Source organism: Podarcis erhardii (genome assembly GCF_964252035.2).
Source record: "Podarcis erhardii genome assembly, chromosome: 2".
In the NCBI taxonomy this organism is placed as follows: domain Eukaryota; kingdom Metazoa; phylum Chordata; class Lepidosauria; order Squamata; family Lacertidae; genus Podarcis; species Podarcis erhardii.
In genome coordinates this window covers 44,493,378-44,513,655 of record NC_138498.1, presented here as the reverse complement: position 1 = coordinate 44,513,655, position 20,278 = coordinate 44,493,378, and the positions used below count along the sequence as shown (strand labels likewise).

General features: G+C 46.8%; 1 protein-coding gene and 2 long non-coding RNA genes across 6 annotated transcripts in view; 2 read left to right on the top strand and 1 right to left on the bottom strand.

Annotated features, from left to right (window-relative positions):
• LOC309334791 overlaps nt 1-20,278 on the top strand; it is a 78,380-nt gene that overhangs the window by 2,424 nt on the left and 55,678 nt on the right. The window lies entirely within an intron of this gene.
• Nucleotides 1,921-13,241, bottom strand: LRRC8E (leucine rich repeat containing 8 VRAC subunit E). Of its 4 annotated transcripts, none has more exons than XM_081849379.1 (3): nt 13,075-13,241; nt 6,190-6,328; nt 1,921-4,486 (listed from the first exon to the last, which is right to left on the bottom strand). In XM_081849379.1, the coding sequence occupies exons 2-3, from the start codon at nt 6,325-6,327 to the stop codon at nt 2,234-2,236; spliced, it is 2,391 nt and encodes a 796-aa protein (XP_081705505.1). In that variant the 5' UTR covers nt 6,328; nt 13,075-13,241; the 3' UTR covers nt 1,921-2,233. The 4 variants fall into 4 exon arrangements, with proteins under 4 accessions (XP_081705505.1, XP_081705503.1, XP_081705504.1 ...); XM_081849377.1 differs by having other exon boundaries at nt 6,190-6,332; nt 13,075-13,210; XM_081849378.1 differs by lacking the exon at nt 13,075-13,241 and adding an exon at nt 12,839-12,985 and having other exon boundaries at nt 6,190-6,332.
• Nucleotides 7,501-8,303, top strand: LOC309334790. The gene is made up of 2 exons (XR_014153274.1): nt 7,501-7,997; nt 8,167-8,303. It is a non-coding gene; the product is annotated as an uncharacterized lncRNA (long non-coding RNA).

Genomic DNA, 20,278 nt, shown 5'->3' with positions numbered 1-20,278 from the left:
TTATTCATGCCACTAAAGCATGTTCCTGCACAATAGGCCCGTTTTACAACCTTGCTGCAGAACAGCCTCTTCCAATTTTCTGGCCTCAGAAGCACTCCCAAAATGCAGCTATGTTGGTTGGTTTCTCCCAGTGAGTCACATAGCAGGTTCTCCTTCCCACCCATCTCCTCCTCCTTCTCCAACCACCATGGCATGAGAAATGAGGCCTATTGTGCCATTCCCAGGTATGAAGCATTGGCTGGCTGGTTGCCTGGTTGCCCCAGTGTAGGGCACAGCTTGCTCCTGTCAAAACCAAGGCTCAGCAGCTGAGTCCCAAGGACTGCTGGTAAGAGTGCAAATAGATATGGCTGTCTCCTTGCCACCTTTCTATTTGGTCTTATGAATGTTGACTCAAGTGCAAGTGGGATTTATACCCGTTATATGTGCACAGGACTTCAGCCCTCATTGTTCAGCAGGCTCTGAATTTAGGACTTCATTAACCAAAACAATAATTACCAGGGACTACTGCAACCTCTCCCTTATTGTGCAAGTTCCCTCAAGCAACTAGTTCTCAACAAATGGAAGGTAAAATCATTATCCAACCACCTCTATATATTCAATCTGGCAGAAGACATATGAACTAAACTATTTCGGACCAGATTGTGAGGTTTCTAAGGACAAAGCAACTCTATGAGCAAAGACAAGTGGGGGGTTAGGAACATTACACAGAGAGAGAGAGAGGGAGCGCTAGCACAGCATCTGCTAAAAGTGTGCACTATTGTTTCTTATTGCCATGCATTTCAGCTCTCTCTTATTTTTAATAAACTTTTTCTAAACATACTTTAACTGGATATGAAGCAGTCTGCTGCCAACAGGTAGGATTCTGAGACCAGCTTTGGGTTGCTTTGCCATTGAGGAAGCAGGGTCCCTTTTCCAATGGCTTTTACACGCCCCAAAATGCTCTGCAATCAGGTAAAGCAGGAAGAGAAGGCCAGGCTATAGCAGGCCCAAAAGAGTCTGCTTGTGTCTCAAGAGACTATAAGAGAGCTGAGACCCAAAGGGACGAAACAGAAGCAAGCCCAAGCCACCTGGGAAATCAGCTCAGCCAACGTGAACCAAAGGCTGCGGGGGGGGGGGAGTCCCACATCTCCTTCATGTGCTAAGCAAAAGGCACTTACCTGCCTTGATTACAGAAAATGGGTAGAAAAAATGTCTGTGCTTATAGGAGAAGTGAGAAAGCGACTTCTCTAATTGAACCTATGCAGGGATTGGAATATGTGGAGAACTGATTAAAGGCTCCAGGGGGAAATGCTTTTCATGAGTGGTAGTGAGGATGGGTTTTCACAGTGCAGTATTCCTCCTCTCTTCCATGTGTGGTGCTCACTGAAATTACATGAGAAGGTAATGACAGAGGAAGTGAGTTCTGAAGAGGATCTGAGGTGCTGGGCTCTCCTAGCCTGAAGTGGGAAGAGATCTGAACAGCCAGAAAGTTCAGCTCTAGCACTCAAGCAGAACTGATAAACCAATGTCACCCTGACTGACAAAAACAGAAATCAGAAGAGATTAAGGTATCCATGCATATGTACACAGACACACACAAACATAAGAAGATTCCTTACAGTCAGTGGTATGTGAAGGCATTGTGCTCTGGCCATCCAGTGGTAAGGAACAGAGCCGTTTTTTGAACAAAGAAGTAAAGGGAATTAGGCTATTTCCCTGTTGAAGAGTTGCCTGTCCCTAATTCCCCACCCCATGATATATAGGCATTTGAAACTGCAGAAAAGAAAGTTTTCTAATAAGCTCAAAAGATGGGCTTTGTAAGCTACAGGCCTGCGAGCTGAACACATTGATGAGGAGAAGGGAACAGAGATAGGAGTTTTGAGCAAAACAATCCCGCAAAGCCCCAGGGCATTTCACAAAGATACAACAGTACACAACACATGTACAAAAATAGCTATAATGATGATTTGGTCAGGTGTAGCTGTGCTTCCGCCCCCGCCCCAATGGATAATTCCTGTGGTCTTATCCATTCAGAAAACAGGGTTGTTTATTTTTTTAAAAGTCACTTTCTACTTTTGCTCTTTGTTGTGTCTTTTCAATTCCTTTGCTCCCTTATTAGGGTGAAAAGTTCCCATTCCCTCCTTGGTTCCAGCCGAAGACAGAACTTCAGCCAGCTCCCCCATTCAGTCCATGCTTGAACTCAATGGGGCCAACACATGAGAGGACACCCCTGTCCCCTTTATCATTCTCCTCATCACTGATCCTCCATTTTCTCCCTAATTTCCAAAGGCAATGCCTCATAAAGACTGCTCTCCACCAGCAGGCCACTCCGTTTGAGCACTGGGCACTGGCCAATCTCCAAGGGAAGGGCCTGAAGGGGGTTTCCTCTCAAGTCTAGTGTGGAGAGCGAAGGCAGCCAACTAACACGGTCAGAGAGGCGATGCAGTTTGTTGTGTCCTACTTTGAGAACCCTGAGCTGCTTGCAGAAGAAGATTTCGTTTGGCAGTGCCTCTAAGGAGTTGTGAGAAATGGCAAAATGCTGAAGGCTCTGCAGGACTCCCATCCCGGGGGGGATGACCTGGATATTGTTATAGGAAAGGTCCAAAGTGTGCAGCCTAGAACACTGGAATAGTTGGGAAGGGAGGACCTCAATGCGGTTATGGCTGAGGTCAAGCTGCTCTAGGGTCTTGAGCTTGCGGAAGTGTTCAGGAATGCTAGAAATGTGGTTGTGCCAAAGTTTGAGGCACACCAGTTTGCGGCAATGCTGGAAGCTGATGATCTCCGCAATGGACTGTAACTGGTTATCCTTGAGGTCCAACTGCTGCATGTTCACCAGGCTGAAAACAGCATGGGGGATGCGTTCCAGGTTGCAGTTTATCAGCTCCACTTCTTGCACAGAGAAGAGCTTCTTGAGGTTGTTGAGGGTCACTAGCTTAGTCCCATCATTGTAGATCCTGAGCTTCTGCAGATGGGCGGCAACGTCAGACACGCTGGGTGGCAGTTTTGAGATGTTGCTGTGCAGAGTCAAGGTCTTCAGATTCCTCAGCTCACGCAGGTTCTCCAGAGTTCCTGCCCGGCCCATCTCTGGACTGAAAAGTCCCGAGATGTGCAACTCTTCCAAGCCTCTCAAGTTGTAGGTCCATAGTGGTATATCCTTAATGTCATCAAACTTCACAGTCATTACCTTCAGCTGTTCGCGGAAGAACATAAGAGAAGTGAAAGAGAGCTTGACGGGAGTGTTGATCAGTGTGAGCTCCTGGAGCTGGGCCAGCTGAGTCACTGAGGGTGGGAATGTCACATCTTTGAGGAGCTCCAGCTTCAGGGACTGCAGCTCATTCAGCTCAAATGTGGTGTCAGGCAACCCTGGTAGCATGAAGAGATGGAGCTCCAGCCGGCCTTGGGCATTGGTTTGCAGCTTCTGCCGCAGTTTGTCCACCGTCCACTCATGACTGAGGTTGATCTGCTTGAGTCTGAACTCGCTGACCTCGGAAAGGAAGACAGCAAAGCGCTTGGAGTAGAGGGAATCATACTGGTCAATGAGGTGGAGCATGAAAGCAAAGTCGTTCTTGACATCAGGAATGTCGCTGATGCCTGTCTCGTTGCGTGCAAATTGAAAGGAGTACTCTTTCAGCGGCCGGTGAAACAGCCAGTAGAGCGTGTAGAGACACGTCATGCCGTATATGCCAAGGAAGCAGATGTAGCAGATGGCCAGTTTGGAGAAGAGGTGGGCTTTGGTGTGGTTGCAGCAGAAATGGTCATAGCCCGTCATGTCCTCCATTCTGACAGTGCATGGCACAATGAAGCTGATATTGGAAACCAAGGCTGCATTGTAGGCAATGATGACAAGAAACTTGAAGACTTTGAGAACAGTTTGGCGGATATACATGGTGTAAAGGATGTCTCCTTTTTCAACGTGGAGCCGGAACTTCTTCACCTTTTCAAAGAGAGCCTTGGCCTGCTCCCCTTCCTTTTTGTCCAATAGGCTAACCGGGGAGGACTCTGAAACCTTCTTTTCTGACACCGATCCCCCGGGGGGGTTGAGTTCAGCTGTCTCGCTGGGAGCACTGCTTTTCCTCCTCCGGTACCCCTTCTCTAATAATGCGTTTTCCTGGTTATCCCCAGAGACTTCAGAGATGGCTCGAGTAGTCCAGGGCGAGTCAAAGCACTTGCTCAGGATGGAGATAAAATGCTCAATCTTGGAGCTGGTCCCAGGAAACTTGAACCAGAACGAGGTGCACGCCATGAAGATGAGGGTGTGGATAACCACGAGGTATGGGAAGTATTTGGCGTACCAATGGAGGGCCGTCTCATAGCACATCTGATTGATGTAGCTGTACTGTTGGAGGTCTAGGTTGTTCTTCAATCCATTCATTCGCTGGTTGGCAGAGGGTCCTATTGGCTCTGAGACATTGGCTCTCTTTTTCGTGAAATCTTCACAAGATGCACCAGTGAAAGTTGTGCCATCAGGCACATGGTTGGGAAGGCAGATAATCTTATCCTGTGTCACCTGGCACATCAGGTTAGGAAAGAGAAGAGAGGAACATGATATAAAACAGAGGCTGGTGGTAGAACGCAACAGTTTATATCAGGTGGGGATGAACAAGGAAAGCCTTGAAGTGGCTGAATGGACTGTACCTCTTCATTCATATATATATATATATATATATATATATATATATATATATATGTATGTTCATTCATGAATATATATATATTCATTCATATATATATTCATTCATATATATATATTCATTCATATATATATATATTCATTCATATATATATATATATATATATATATATATATATATATATATATGCTTTCGTAGATTTTCACGGGTACAGGAATGCAGGTTTTGGTGTCCTCGGGTGTCTTCCCGTGTAAAAGTTGGGGTGTCTAGGCGACGTTTCGACGAGGTCTCACTCGTCATCTTCAGGCTGGTGCTTTCGGCTTCTTGTTACTGGAACAGAGCAGGATCTCAGTGTTTGAGTTCCCACAGTGTTTGAGTTCCCACACCCCCTCTACAGTATTTATAGGAACTCAAACACTGAGATCCTGCTCTGTTCCAGTAACAAGAAGCCGAAAGCACCAGCCTGAAGATGACGAGTGAGACCTCGTTGAAACGTCGCCTAGACACCCCAACTTTTACACGGGAAGACACCCGAGGACACCAAAACCTGCATATATATATATATATATATATATGTCCCTGCAGGTAGAAAACTAGCATAGCAAGGAGTGGGCTGGTCTAGAACAGCTCTTTCTGATGTGCTGGTTTCACTTTTAAGGAGTTTTTGTTCTACATGTTATTTAGAAAGGCATCCTCCCCCAACTGTAATCTGAAATGATAAAGTCTAATATCTAATACTGCTTCATGTGTAGTCAAAATGGACCTAATTTAAATGAACTGATAATCTAGTCTTAATACTAAAGGGACCAAGGGGAAAATCTGCACCTGTATAAATCTGCTAATAACTCATCTGCATGCATTTTCTATGCTGTGTCAACTATAGGGCTGCGTTTTCAATACTGATTACGGAATGAGGGGGTTGTATGAGACATGTCTTATCTTTCCTTCTCAAGGATCCAATGCTCTGTAGGCTTCTTTGGATCTGAGGAGTGTTATGATAAAGCATTGGCAAGAGAAGGTGAAGTCATGGCACAGAGGTCCTTCCCAGCCCTGCTATCACCTAATACTTCATGCCCTTTCTGTAACACGGGATAGAATCTTAAAAGTTGTGGCTCCCATACCTTCTTTTCTGTACTAGGGCTGCAAGAATCCAGTATACTCAGTACTCAATCCCTCATCTCTGCCACATTTGGAGAACAGAGCCTCCCTGCCTACATTACTGAGGTTGCACAGTGCTAGGCCACCACCCCTTACAAGTGGTTGGCTGCAGAGAATCCAGCCCCCCAGGCTGTAGACCAGAAGTCGACCATTTCTGTGCTAGTTTCGTTTCCACCCTTGCCCAGACTGCCCCCAAACATTTAGAGCCTCTTCTCCCACGGGCAGTGGAACATCACTCCAAGATTCCAATTCTCCTTCCTTGGAGGTTTTTAAGCAGAGGTTGGATGGCCATCTTTCATGGATGCTCTAGCTGAGACGCCTGCATTGCAAGGAAGGGTCCTTTCCAACTCTACAATTCTCTGATTCTATGGCACCATGGCTGCATCTAGGCAATGCGTGGGCTCCCCCCATACTCACTCACCTGCAAAGTGCAGCCAAAAACTCCTATCATCAGCATGGCTATAGTGATGTACTCGGCCAACACATCCCACCATGGCTTGAGAACCTTGAAAGCAGGCTGCTGGTCTGTGAACTGCTTGAATTCGGCCACCGGGATCATACTGCCTGCCAAAAGACAGTGAAGGATTAGAACAGTTTAGACAGTGAAAGATTAGGACAGTCACTTCTCACTTTTAGCAATGCTCATGGGCTGGCTGCAGGGCCTATAATCTCTCCCTGTTCTTGCACAACCTAGGTGTCCTTTGTCCGACATACATACACCACTGGGACAATACCATGTACATGAAGAGGGAGCTGCCTTCTAGATTGGTGCCTGCCCTAAAACACTTTAATAGCCAGTGTTTACACCGGACAGAAAACATAGCCAAATTAGGCAGAAACCCATTGTTTCTATATGGCTGACACACCCAGGACCAAAGCAGGGCAAGGCAGGGCTACCTGGTCAGAAACATTGCTGCAGAGGGGACTCACCCAAGGATTCAAGAAACTGCCATTCCTCACTTGTGTTTGCTAACATATTTAAATACACAGGGAAAATAGAAAAATACAGATAGCAACGCTGGCAACCTAACAGTCCCCCAAAGTGATGATGTTTATAGATTTTATTGTGGTAGTTTGAAGTACAAGCCTATGGGGAAGCAATTTTTTATTTTTAGGACAGGTATTTTTTTTGTAGGGTCTGGTATTAAGAGTTGAACAAGAGAGGTATATTCATAGTTTGGACCCTGGTCTTGCGGATGGAAGGACCAGACTCAGGGCCACATGCATCTGCCTGGTATATGATGCCACTGAGAAGATAATGCCCAATAGTGTCACACTGGAATAAAGGGATCAGTGTTGTCTATTCAGATGATCCCACTATGCTACCAATTATACTGCCTTCTGTGCAAGATTCTCAGAGATCTAAATGCGCAGCCATGCCTTCTTCATCGAGGAGGGCAAGACCTACTCACTCACCCAAATAGAGTACTCATGGTGAAGATGGATCTGGCTTCCAACACCACCAGGAGAAAATCTAATCTTTGAATGGACTGGTGTAGATATGGCAATCTCCTTGCTATAGCTTATGCAAAGTTCCTTTGTCTCCTCTCTTTTGGTTTAGGATGGGATGGCAGAGTCTGAGTCAGGAGTTACATGTGTATCTGTCCTCTGGATGACACCTTCTGCAGAAACCCTAAAAGAGCAACCTTCACAGCTACATTCCTGCCCAGCACCTAGACTCTGGCACCATAGAACAGAGCAGTCTCTGAGATTCTGGTTGCTATAGTAGTGCTCTCGCTACACTGGCCTGGCCAGAGATGTTGGAGGAGCAGCATGGAATGTGCCAAGGAGAACCAAGGACGTGGGAATGCTAATCCTGCCTCTAAAGTCTAGTGCTGCCTCAGCCCTACCAAAATCCAGAAGGAAGATACTCCTCAGCAGTATGATCAGAGGGTGCGATCTGTTTTCATCTCCCTTTCTGTTTATCTAATGACCCCCAACATTGACTTGACTTCTCTTGGTAAGCATGTAGGATCTGCCTCTGATGGTCCTTGATTGCTCTGTGCTAGTCATTCTATCGAAGAGGAACATAAACAGAAACTGCATGGGCAAAATTCAGAACAGCAGAGGGCAGCATGGCAGCAGACTGAGTATCCATGGAGTCTGGTGGTCCCTGAACGGCTTCATCAGTTTCATCACACATTAACTGTGTGTAGATGGCTGTGGCTTCTCAGTACAATTGCAGGTTCCCAACAAATGTGCAAACAGTGAAATGCGTATATATGAAAGGTCAGCATGAAGTTTAGGTGTTGGTTAACTAGGGGCGGGGGAACCATGTAGGGAAAACATACTGTGCTTAGTATGGTACAGAAATTTTCTATATATTTTTTTCATAACAATAATAATTGTTAATTACAATAATAATTAATTGTGTTGTGAATCACCCTTCCTCCAACAGAGCCCAGAGTGATGTACAACAAAGGATAAACAACAGAATTACATCAATGATGAAAACAAATACAGAGTTAAAAGCAGCCAACTGATGTTTCCACCTCCATCTCCAGTTCTGAAACATTGCACTACTGTACATTGATACATATGCCTCAGGTGTTTGATTTATCACCATCTACATCTCATCTTCATCAAGCAGGATTCATCCAACTTGACTGATGACGTTATAGTTCCAAAGTAAATAACACTTTAGAAAAAGAGTGAAAAATATGCTTCTCTCTAGACTCACCCCATACCAACATTTCCTTAATCTAAACCAGACTCCCAAAGCTATGTGGTTTAAGAGATGTCAAATTGGACCAGGATAGATTGACCACTGTCATCCATGTACTGGTAACCCTCCCCCCGACTGGATTGCTGCAATACCGTCTCTGTAGGGCTTGACTGTTCACTGGGACTAAGACTATCACCATCATGTTATGCTACTGCAGAAAGAATTGCACTGGCTGCTGATTAGTTACCAAGCTCAATTCAAACTGTTGATTTGGGTATACAGATTGAGACTAGGATACCTAAATGATATTCTCACCTCTTGTATACCCAGCTGGTCATTGCACTCTGAAAGGGATGGGCTGTTCCATATGATAGAGGAGTCTGGCTTTTAGTATGGAGGTACCTACTCTTTGGAATTCCGTCCCATTTACGCATCAGGCAGGCGCTGTCTCTATGGTATTTGCAGCTTCCATTGCAGACCTTCCTTTTATTAACAAGCCTTTTAAGTGGAGATCTTTTGTATTAGATTTGAAATCATTTTTCTTGTTTTTCTTATTGATTTTTCCCCCACTGTGAAATCACTTATCAAGAGATTTTATAGGAAACAATAAATGGAAATGAATAAATAAATGTGGTAGACTCGCTTTGACTCTACAGAGTCAGCCAAATGGTTTAACAGAGACAGGCCTGGCAGCAACTGGCAGAAAAGTCCCCCAGATCAAAGTCAATTTTGATGGTGGAAGGGCACTTCCACAAAGAGACTATTGAAAGCGAAAAAAGGTGTTGGTTTCCATTATCCTTCCCAGCCTTCCAAGAGTTGTAGAACTTGTTTTCTCACCGCTACTAACCTGTTACAAAAGATCATTGGGTGCAATTTACTAAGACGCTCCTCACGGGCAAGTGCAATGATTAACAAGAGGGGTGTTGTTATTGACTGCAGCAGGGGAGACCCCAAAATCACCCCAAGGAAAGGGCAACCAGGATGACCAAGTGGCTTGGAGCAACTTCCACATGAGAAAAGCTTACAACATTTGAGGCTTTTTAGTTTCAAAAAAAGTCAAGTAAGCAGGGGACGTGCTAGATAGAATTAGATATGGAGTTGAGAAAACATAAGTTATTCCTCCCTCTCGCATATACTAGAACCCAGAGACATTCAATGAAGCTGAATGTCAGAAGATTCAGAACAAAGGAAAGCCCTTCTTCGTGCAGTGTGTAGCTAAACTGTGGAATTTGCTCCCACAAGATTGAGGGTTGGCCACCAATTTGGATAGACAAATTTGTGGACGTTCTGCCTCCCCTGTCAAAGGCAACATGCCTCTGCATACTTGTTTGTGGGAAACACAGGCAGGGAAGTTCTCTTGCAGGATTCCCATGGGCATCTGGTTGGCCAATGTGATGCTGGGGAAGATGAATCTTTGGCCAGAACCAATATCCCTCCATGGTAGATCATTGGTGCTGTTCCCCAACGTCAATTTGTCTCCTTTTGCTGAGAGCTGGCTCATGCCCTTTCTTAGCTTCTTCCATAAGAACATGTCTGAACAGCTGAAACAGACACAGTCTGCATAAGGTTCTGGTTTCTATGAGCACCAAACCAGCCAGGTAATTATCTCTGAAGGTTACCATTCAGAGGAAGCAGCCAAGGGAAAAAGAAGCAGGAGGGGGTGAACAGAGGGCAAATCCAGCAATTTGAATAATCAAGCTTTTAATGGGACTTGTAAAATGTTCTGAAAGTAATGGAACTTATATAAAAGTTAATGTTATGAGTAGTAATTTTCCATAGAAAGATCTCTTGGAACAGAAATAGCTTCAGGGCGTCCTAGCTACCAGCTCTTCTGCTTCTATCTCCGCCCAGTTTAAGGAAAAGAATTTTTTTTTAAAACAACAACAACAATATGCTTTGGTTCCCAAACTACCTGCCTTCCATGCTAATCTCAGATGGCATATACCTTCCAAAAAAAGAGAGTGGAGCACCCAGGAATTCTGCCTTCCAAATCATTTCCCACACCTGCTAATCCCTCTGCCTCCTCCTGCTCCTTTCACACGCCACCTTTCATCCTCTCTCCACTAAAATACATCCCATTATTTATTTCATTTCACCCTTTAAAAAAAAAAAAAAAAAAGCCCCTTGGCGTAAAGCGGGGGTGGGGAACCTCATGCCTGCAGGCCAAATGCAAACCCTTGAGCCCTCTCTATATGGCCCTTGGGACTCTATCCAGACCACACTTCTCACTATCCCTTCTTCACAGGAACGGCCTCTCCCCATATTAAACCATCCTGGACTCTGTTTTCATCATCTGAGGCCCTTCTTCGTACACCTCATCCACATGAGGTCCAGAAGGTGGAGCGGGCCTTTTCTGCAGTGGCTCCCCGTTTGTGGAATACTCTCCCCAGGGAGGATCACCTGGGCCTTCATTACATATTTTTAGGCACCAGGAGAAAACGATACTCTTCAGCCAGGCCTTTGGCTGATTAATATCCTATTTCAAATGTATCTGTGGGAAGGGGGTTGTTTTGGTTTAAATTTTTTTGCTATGTTTTATCTTGAATTTTATTATGTGAACCACCCTGAGATCTTTTGATGAAGGGAGGTATACAAATTTATTAAAGAAATAAATAAATCACACTTTGAGGGGTTTTGCCTGGCTGGAATGTGTCCTTGAACTCTGATAATGCCTCCTGCCTGTGTGGATAAAAGGAAGGGAGGGAGGGAGGGAGGGAGGGAGGGAGGGAGGGGTCTGCAGGTGCCTAGAGAGCGAGAGTAAATCAAGATGTGTTATAATTAGGGAGGTTCTGTGCCAGACTGACTGTACAAGTCCTTATCCCCCTACTTCCAGTCCAGACTAAATACTTTCTAAATTACAGTCATTCCAGCGGCTGTGTGTCTACGCATTATCTTCGTCAAAGTGGAAACAAAACAAGAGGTACATCAAGCTGTGGTTTCATTGTCTCAAGCTGCAGACATGCCATACATTTAAAGCACACCCACCCAGAGAATCCTAGGAACTATATAATAGTTTGCTAAGGGTGCTAGGAAATGTAGTTCTGTGTAAGCTAGATTTCCCATGATTCTTTTTTGTAGGGGGAGGGGTGCTTTAAATGCACGGTGTGTAAATGTGTATGCAGCCTTTGAATACACAACTGTGTGTGAATAAGCAGCTCCCAAGCTCTGTCAAATAAGCTGAAGAGTCTCCCAGAAATAGGCAGGTAACACTGAAAGGAATCAGGGAGCAGGAACTGCTAGCCAACTTCCCCCTGCAATTATTTATCTTTCCTATCAACTAGTTTTCCTTGCTGTTCTCCCCACCCATTCCTTGGAAAAAACAGCATGTAAGTAGAGACAAAGCAATGAGTACCTGCTTTAGAACGCTAGAAAGTTCAAGACTATTTTTCACCCAAGGAGCATAAAATTTAGTTGGTGTTGGTGGGACCTAGTTCTCCCCTTACTCCCCTCACCCCTGCAGTTTGAGAGACACACACGCTCCTGTATTTAAAGATATTGGAAAACTCTAGCAGTTACTTTAAGCCGTGGTAGTTCTAAAAGTTCCCCACCACAGGCAGCCCATTTGCAATGGTTACATTTGGGTAGAGATGCACCATAGCATATTTAAAGCACATGGCTTCCCCTGAATAATCCTGCAGACTGTTGTTTACCTCTTACAAGCTACAGTTCCCAAGAAGCTGTGTGCTTTAAAAGTATGGGGCCAAAACAGTGGATACAATTAAAGAAGCATAGAATTGTCATCTAGTTCAACACAACTGGATCACACTAAAAGTCCATCTGGTCCAGCGTCCTGTTCTCACAGCCCATGGGAAGCCCACCAACAGGCGCTGGTCTCAATGCCCACCCACCCCCCTCACCCTTGCTCAATCCCTTGCTTTCAGCGATGGCTACCACCATCCACCCAGGCTCACCAAGCCCCTTTCCAGCGCCAGGGCTCATCCCTGGAGGCTGTGATGTAATATTAAGGAAGGAAGGCCCCCTTGTGCATGCGCAGGGTGCCATTCCAGCAGGACCAAATGGAGTTTGGGGAGGGGGGAGCTTCCTAAACTCGGAAGCTACAAACTGAGCAAGTTGAGGAGATCTCTTCTCCCAACGTTCCTTCATTTTCGAGGAGTAGATCCCACTAGCGCCCCCCCCGCACTTTCCCACTCCATCGGACAAAAGCCTGCTAATCTTGCCCCCACAGTTGACCCGAGGGCAAAACGCGCGCTCACAGGGTAGCCATGCACAGCATCTCCAGGCACCGTCGGTGCGCGCGCCAGGCTCCCGCTGCTGTCGGGGATCGAGACTCAGGCATCGCCTCGTCGGGAATGGAAAACTCATCCACACTCTGGGAACGGGCCGGGCCGCGTTAAGGCTACATACTCGCTTTCTTGCCCCCAAGGTGGGGGGGGGGGAGCAATACCTCTCGCGGCAAAGTCAGGGTGGGCCGCCCGCCGTAAGTGCGCTGCCTAGGAAGTTCCACGAGGAGCCATGTGGGGATCCTTCCAGGTAAACACGCCGGCTCTGGCCGGATCTATAGTCCCCCTCCGCGGCCACACTTTCGAGGAAGTGAATGGGACACGCTTCGGTCCTTTATGGGTCGATCCCGCCTCTCGCTAAAGCCGACGTCCCAGCCTGCGTAAAGACGCGCACACTCACCGACGGTTCTCCCCAGCCGCTTGCCTGGAGTTTGTAGGCTCTCGCTGGCTGCCCCGGCCGCCCGGAAGCACCTGAGCCGGCTTCCTTGTGGCCACCTGCGCTAGGAGGCAGCGGCCCTCGCTGGCTTCTCCGGCGCCGGCGGCGGTGTCGGCCGGTCCAAGTGGCGCCCTCCTCCAGTGCTGCCGTGCCCGTCCCTCCCCGGGCGCCCGGCGCTCCCGCCTCCCTGCCCATTCCCTTGAGCTGGCTTGGGGAAGGGAGGGAACCTCGCGCAGGGCGCCGCCGCCCAGCCAAGCACCGAGCGAGAGGAATCCGCCCCGACGGCCCACGCGAAGCGAGGAAGAGCAGCCCGAGACGGGCCCAGGCCGGGAACCACCCACTGGAGGGTTGCCATTTCCAGCTCCTCTCACGCTGCCTTGGAACCTCCCTCAAGGATCGCTGGACGTCTGAAGCAGATTCAGGATGCGGGGCGGGCGGTGTTGGGACCTGGTGGATACGGCTGACCCCAAGTGGTGACTGCCAATTCATGTGGATGTGACAAAATGCGACAAAAGGGTTGGCTAACTCACGGCCTCTTGAGTCCTTCCACAGTCAAGGAGGAAGTGAGATGACATCTCAGCAAGATCCAAAGTGCATCAGCCTGGTCACCACTTGTGGTGGCGGCTTTGCCCTTCTCTGTTTATCTCAAACCACTCTAAGACTACAATCCTAACCACACACACACACACACCCTCACAACCTGACTGGGATTAAGTCACATTAAACGTAGCAGAACTTCTTTTGGAGTGAACACGGGGCTCGCCCACCCATGAGGCAAGGTCAGGCGATGGCCTCAGGCGGCAGGATCCACAAGCAGCAGACCTGGCCTCCAAAAAATGCATTGCCCGCTGCTGCCGCCGCCACAGTGGCATCAATCACTGTGGTGCACTCCTTGGAGGATAGAACTGCAGACTCCCCAACAATAGCACATCTACAGTGGCCTTTTAGCAAACAGGAGGTGCTGTTCCTGATGTTCCTGATGTAGATCTTTATTCCCATCATAGAGTTGGCAGGGGCCCTGAGTCCACCCCCTACAATACAGGAATATGCAGCTATTTCTTATGGGGATTAAACCTGTAACCTTGGTGTTATCAGCACCACACTCTAGTCAGCTGAGCTATCCTTGTCAATGTCCACTTACTTCTTGTTCCCTTGGGGGAGGAGGCATGCCATTTTGTGGTTTGCCTCAGGTGCCAAAATGTTTTCGGCTGCCCTGATTGAACACATCTGGGATTGCTGTGCTGGAGTAGACACACAGGAGTGTAAGAGCACCTGTGTCGCTCAGCCTCTCTTGATTGGATGACCAGGCCCCTGAAAGTGTGACCAGGAATGCTAGCATTCGATTGACGTTGGAGAAAGACTGAGTTGAGAAATAAGACCAAGGGTACATATTGATATAGGAATGTGTTAGATAAAATGTAAAGAAATATACAGTGGTACCTCAGGTTACATACACTTCAGGTTACAGACTCCACTAACCCAGAAATATTACCTCGGGTTAAGAACTTTGCTTCAGGATGAGAACAGAAATCGTGCGGTGGCGGTGCGGCAGCAGCAGGAGGCCCCATTAGCTAAAGTGGTGCTTCAGGTTAAGAACAGTTTCAGGTTAAGAACAGACCTCCAGAACGAATTAAGTACTTAACCCAAGGTACCACTATACAATAATAAGAGTACATTCATTTGTAAAAAAGTAATATACAACGGGATAGACAGGAAATCCAAAGTGTTGGTACATATATGATTTTGGAATAGTTTTTTTTTGTCCTTGTTGCTTTTCTTTAGGTATATAAACTTTGTATACATGCTGAAAATTATATTATAATAAGCCTTGTGATGTAATAAAATATTTACCAATGTAACATAAGAACATTATTAAATAAATAAAACTCAAAAAAAGAAAGTGTGACCAGGAGCACCGAGCAAGTTAACCGTTTCCACTAAAGAATATTGCAGCTGTGCTGATGCAGTGGTGGCTGCCAGTATTGTCTGATCTGCAGTGCCTGAGTCATGAACAAAACTCATCATCCAGTGCTGCCCTCACCAAGTGATGAACTAAACTGAAATCACTTGGAGGGGATGAAAATATGTTGTCATTGTTGGAGTTTATTTCTGTTCTGCCTTTTGGCCAAAAAAAGCGTGCCCCTCCCCCAGCCCAGGGTTCACACACACACACACACACACACAAATGCAAATTTTGTACCATCTCTGTGGTAGTTGAAGGACTTTCCATGTGATTGTGTGATGAATGTGGCTTCACAGCAGATGCATACAATCCTTTTTCTCTGCTGTGATCCCTTTTCCCCTGTCATGAGGTGAAGCTTTGGAGGAGTCGCCTTGCACTAGAGATCCATGTAGGTATTGCTGTTGCAAAAAAACTAGATTGTGCATTCTTTGCAAATCTCCACAATCAGGGCAGAACCAAACTAGTGCTGGCCCACAACTGTGTTGGAAGACCTTGGATGTTGAGAGTTCTCTTTCTGGTGGGACAAATGATTGTACGAATCTAGCCTTCGGTTTCCCAGCTGGGACATGTGCTGCTTCCATGCAGAGCACGTCAAAAAGGCCCCAGTGATCACACCATTTAAAGTCTTGTCACCATTTAAAACCAGGCCCTTGGTTTTTAGCCCCAGGCTGGAGATGCTTTTACACACCTGTGATGATATGGATCTTGGTCTCATATCTCTGCAGGTCTTTTTGTGCTTGGACAAAAAGCCTTCTCATTCAGTGCCAGCAGCATTTCCCTCCCCTGGAGCAAGGTGCTGTCCCTTAGCATACAAAGGCACCAGCCATTGAGTCATTCTGGACACAGTCTGTGGCAGGGGCTACCCAGAGATCATTCGGTGCTGCTGAAAAATGCAGCTGCCTCTGGGGTCAGGCTCCTCCGCTTCAGCCAATGTCCAAGTGGGAGGCAAGGAAAAATAATCCCCTCTCCAGCCCTTACGTAAAATGTTTGTGGCAAGCTTGTAGACAAACCCTGTGCTAAATTCTGCCCTTTGGTGAGTGGAGGAAAGCAGCCTATAAAAGGCGGTTATTATGTTCTCAAGAAAGCTGATCGTTAGGACTCTGAATGGGCTCAAAGCCTTTCATTGTCTGGGGGGAAATTCAACCGACCCTGATCTACCTCTAAACAGACGTACTCAGGTTGTCTGTGGTGTTTTGCAGCTCTGGTTGGAATAGACCATTTCTTCTTGACAGCAATATGTGTGTGGGCTGGGGAGCTGGGCCCTATGTTGTTGCCAATTTTCCCCTCGCAAGAGTCTAAACAGTGCAGCTGTGTATGAAGGCCTGGATCCCAGAGCCCGGAAGCAACTGGCAGGTAAATGAAAGAAAGCCAGCCTGCCACCAAACCTCCAGAACATTGAGAAATGTGGCAGCTTTGTTTCTGCTTCCTTGCTCCTTCTGTTTGGCTTTGGAATTACCGTACCTTGCCTCTTGTTTGATGCTGATCATTTTCCCAAGGAAGAAGTTTAGCACTGGGTAATTTTTCCTGCTAAGTCTGAGAGTTCCTACTGGTCTGGCATAAATCCACCACCCTGGATGGACCTGATTTGGTATAAGCAGGGGCATATCTACTATGAATGAAGTTTAAGCTTCAGGGGGCCCCTAATCCTAGAGGGGCCCCATAAGTGTCCTTATTCATGCATGTATATAACATTTCCCTATTTTTAATCCCCCCCACATAACTCAAAAACTATAAGGCATAGGAAATATTTATTCCCACCCGTGACTTCGACATGTGAGATAAACCAGAACAGCAACTTTAATCAAAATCTGAGATGTAGTAGTTAAATAAATAACTAGTGATCTGTTGTGGAACAATACCATTGAAGGAGATAACAGTGGTTACCCAGACCTTGTTACTGGTTGTGAAGGAGCCCCCATTTCCAGATTTCTATGTACCTATCTAATTATTACACCCTTTATTTAGCTCTATGAGGACTTGAAACTTACTTTATTTTGAGGGGCTCAGCAGCAGAGCCCATGCTGGCCATGCCACTGACTGAAACCCTTGAGAGCTGCTGCCAGTCAGTGTGGACAGTACTAAATTAAATAGACCAGTCTGACTTGGAATAAAGCTTTTTTTTTACATTCTTACTGATTTGGGACATGCAGTTAGACCTTATGCAGATTTCGTAATAAGGGAGTCCCATTGGCAGAACAAGCCTGTATGCATGTTTATTCAGAAGGAAGGCTCATTCAGTTCCATGGGATTTGAGTAGGTAAATGTGCATAGGATCGCAACCTGAGTTCAGTAGTAAGTGGGTGGAGGAGGGGAGCCTGGCAGTGCAACCCTGTGCATGTGTTTGGTGATGTTTATTCTTTAGTAAGTGGGTACATAGGATTGGGGCCTCACTTTATTGCAGCGTGGAATTAGCATCTATTTAACCAGGAGATTAACAAGATACATTGCATCAATGTTCCCCAACCTTCTCCAGGAAAAATCTGAGTGTGTTGTAGCTGCAGCAAGTGCCTAAGCACTTTGTTGCCTGAAGCAGAGCCCAGATGCCCACCCGCCTGGCTAGGGCTAAGACTTCACAAATTTTGCAGCGTCCAGGCACCCATTCCCATATTTGTCCACTCCTTCCTGGCTACCTCCTTTATGGGGCAGCCCAAAGCAAGGGCATCTCTGTTCGGCGCTTGTATTCCACATACAGTGGTACCTCAGGTTACAGACACTTCAGGTTACACACGACTCTGCTAACCCAGAAATAGTACCTCAGATTAAGAACTTTGCTTCAGGATGAGAACAGAAATCATGCAGCAGTGGCATGGCAGCAGCAGGAGGCCCCATTAGCTAAAGTGGTGCTTCAGGTTAAGAACAGTTTCAGGTTAAGAACGGACCTCTAGAACAAATTAAGTTCTTACCCCGAGGGACCACTGTATTGGAGTGGGGTGGACTAAAGGCTGGAGGTTATAAGCATTGTCCAGAAACCATTACATATCACACCATTAGCGACAGCAGCCATCAAAGCAACATGCCAATATGCCAAGAACAATTCTGATGGAAAAGGATGGGTCACATTGGGCAGGCATACGTTGACCCAATACTGAGCTCTTGCCAGAAGTACCATTTTTTCTGAATGACAAGCACTTGCCGAGATCTATCTATCTGTCCATCACCAGAAATTCATTTCACAAAGGGGTGGGGAACCCTGTTAAGCCCAAGGGCTGCATTCCTGCCTGGGCAACCTTCCAGGGACCACATGCCAGCGGTGGGTGGGGCTGGGGCAAAATGGGGCAGAGCCACCAATGTAGCATTTCCCTCTGTACAGCAGGCTAGTTTCTACTCACAATCCTATGCCTTTCTTTGTCCTCCACCCAGGCAAGCAAGAGGCATTATCAGAGTTCAATGACATATCCTAGGCGGGCAAAAGCACTTGAAGTGGGAAGCAGGACAATTGCGGGGTAGGTCATAAATACAAGTGGTACCAAAGTCACATGCCTCAAGTTCTCTGGTCGTGATTGCCATAACTGTGGCTGAAAGTCAGGAGAAGGAATGACAACCGTTCACCCTTGCCCAAGGATATAGGCAAGGTTCCCAGGGGGCAACCTGGGCATCCTTAACTACAAACTGAGCACAGAGCCTAGGACTTGCCGATCAGAAGGTAAGTGGTTTGAATCCCCGCAACGGGGTGAGCTCCCGTTGCTCGGTCCCTGCTTCTGCCAACCTAGCAGTTCAAAAGCACCTCAAAGTGCAAGTAGATAAATAGGTACTGCTCCGGCAGGAAGGTAAATGGTGTTTCCGTGCGCTGCTCTCGTTCGCCAGAAGTGGCTTAGTCATGCTGGCCACATGACCTGGAAGCTGTACGCCGGCTCCCTCGGCCAATAAAGCGAAATGAGCACCACAACCCCAGAGTCGGCCACGACTGGACCTAACGGTCAGGGGTCCCTTTACTCTTTACCTTTACAGGTGAATGCATGCTCCAGTGACAGGCCTCTTTGGGACTGCAAGTGATGAGATGCAGGAGATGCATGATCTGAGCCTCCTAATTTATTCATTTTTTTACCTAAAAAGAGGTGGGTCCAAATTTGATTGGAGCAGTGGTGGTGGGAGAGAGGAGCTTAAATCTGCCCCTTGTGCTTCCCTAATCAAAATTGCCCTCCCACAATGCTGTTTGCTCTGCAGAAGGAAAAGCAGGGACACCTGCATGTGCCTCTCTTTCGCTCCCCTGCTGCAGAGCTAAGACCAGCTTTGGGAAGGGGGCACTTAGATCAAGGAAATGGCATGGGGGAAGGATTAACTCCTCCAGTACACTCTGTAACTGCTTTGAGGTAAGAAAAAGGGAAATGCTGGGAGACTCAGTCAAGGATCTCCAGCACCTCATTTGTTTTGGTCCTTTGTTTGACCCTCCACTGGCCTCTTGAAGTCTGCATTCATCTCCTTCTGGTTGGTTTCAGTTACACAACAGATGGATCTTGCCAACATACTTGCCTTTGCTCAAATACTGTCTGCTTAGCCTGCAGACTCCAGCCTGATAAACAGTGTTGTTGTAGGTAGTAATTTCTAAGCCTGGGGCAAGTTCTCAGGCCTACACACCAGGAACTGGCACCAGGACAAGTTAAGAAACACTATGGACTTTTATGGGATATTGCAGCTGAGCTTCCAAATTTCCAACAGCTCAGACAGACTGTCCCTGTTCCGGAAAAAACCTGCAGGTCACTGCCATCCATTGTCGCGTGTCTCCAGCCACATTAGCAGGATTAGGAGCATAGCAAGTAGTCAGACCAATGACGCATCTTGTTCAGTATTGTCTACTTTGACTAACAACAGTATGCCACAGTCTCTGACAGGAGTTCAATACTCACAATTGCCTCGTTGGGGCAAGACCTACTGGGAAGAATTGCTGTAATTACTAGGCCTGCACTGTTTTGGTTTCTTTGGCTAAAGAGTTAACAGATACCAGATATTTTGTTGCTGAACTACTCCTAACTCGAGCTCTTGACAGCTTGGTGGACCAATAGTCCAGACTGTTGTGAGAGAGCTTCATTTGTATGTCTCAGATTGATCTAAGTGGCTACCCTCTTCCGCTGCCCCTTCTGTGTGAGGTTTCCCACATTTGTGAAAGGACGGGCACACCCCGTCCAATCAGGCTACTGAAAGTGTGTGGCTGAACAGCTGCCCTGGGACAGAGACCATAGAACATACAAAGAGATTAGCAGGGCTTAA

Excerpts from the sequence above, each read along its gene's own strand:
- LRRC8E (XM_081849376.1), bottom strand. Across the intron at positions 4,487-6,189 it reads TTTTTGGCTGCACTTTGCAG|GTGACACAGGATAAGATTAT; the intron begins GTGAGTGAGTAT and ends CTGATGTGCCAG.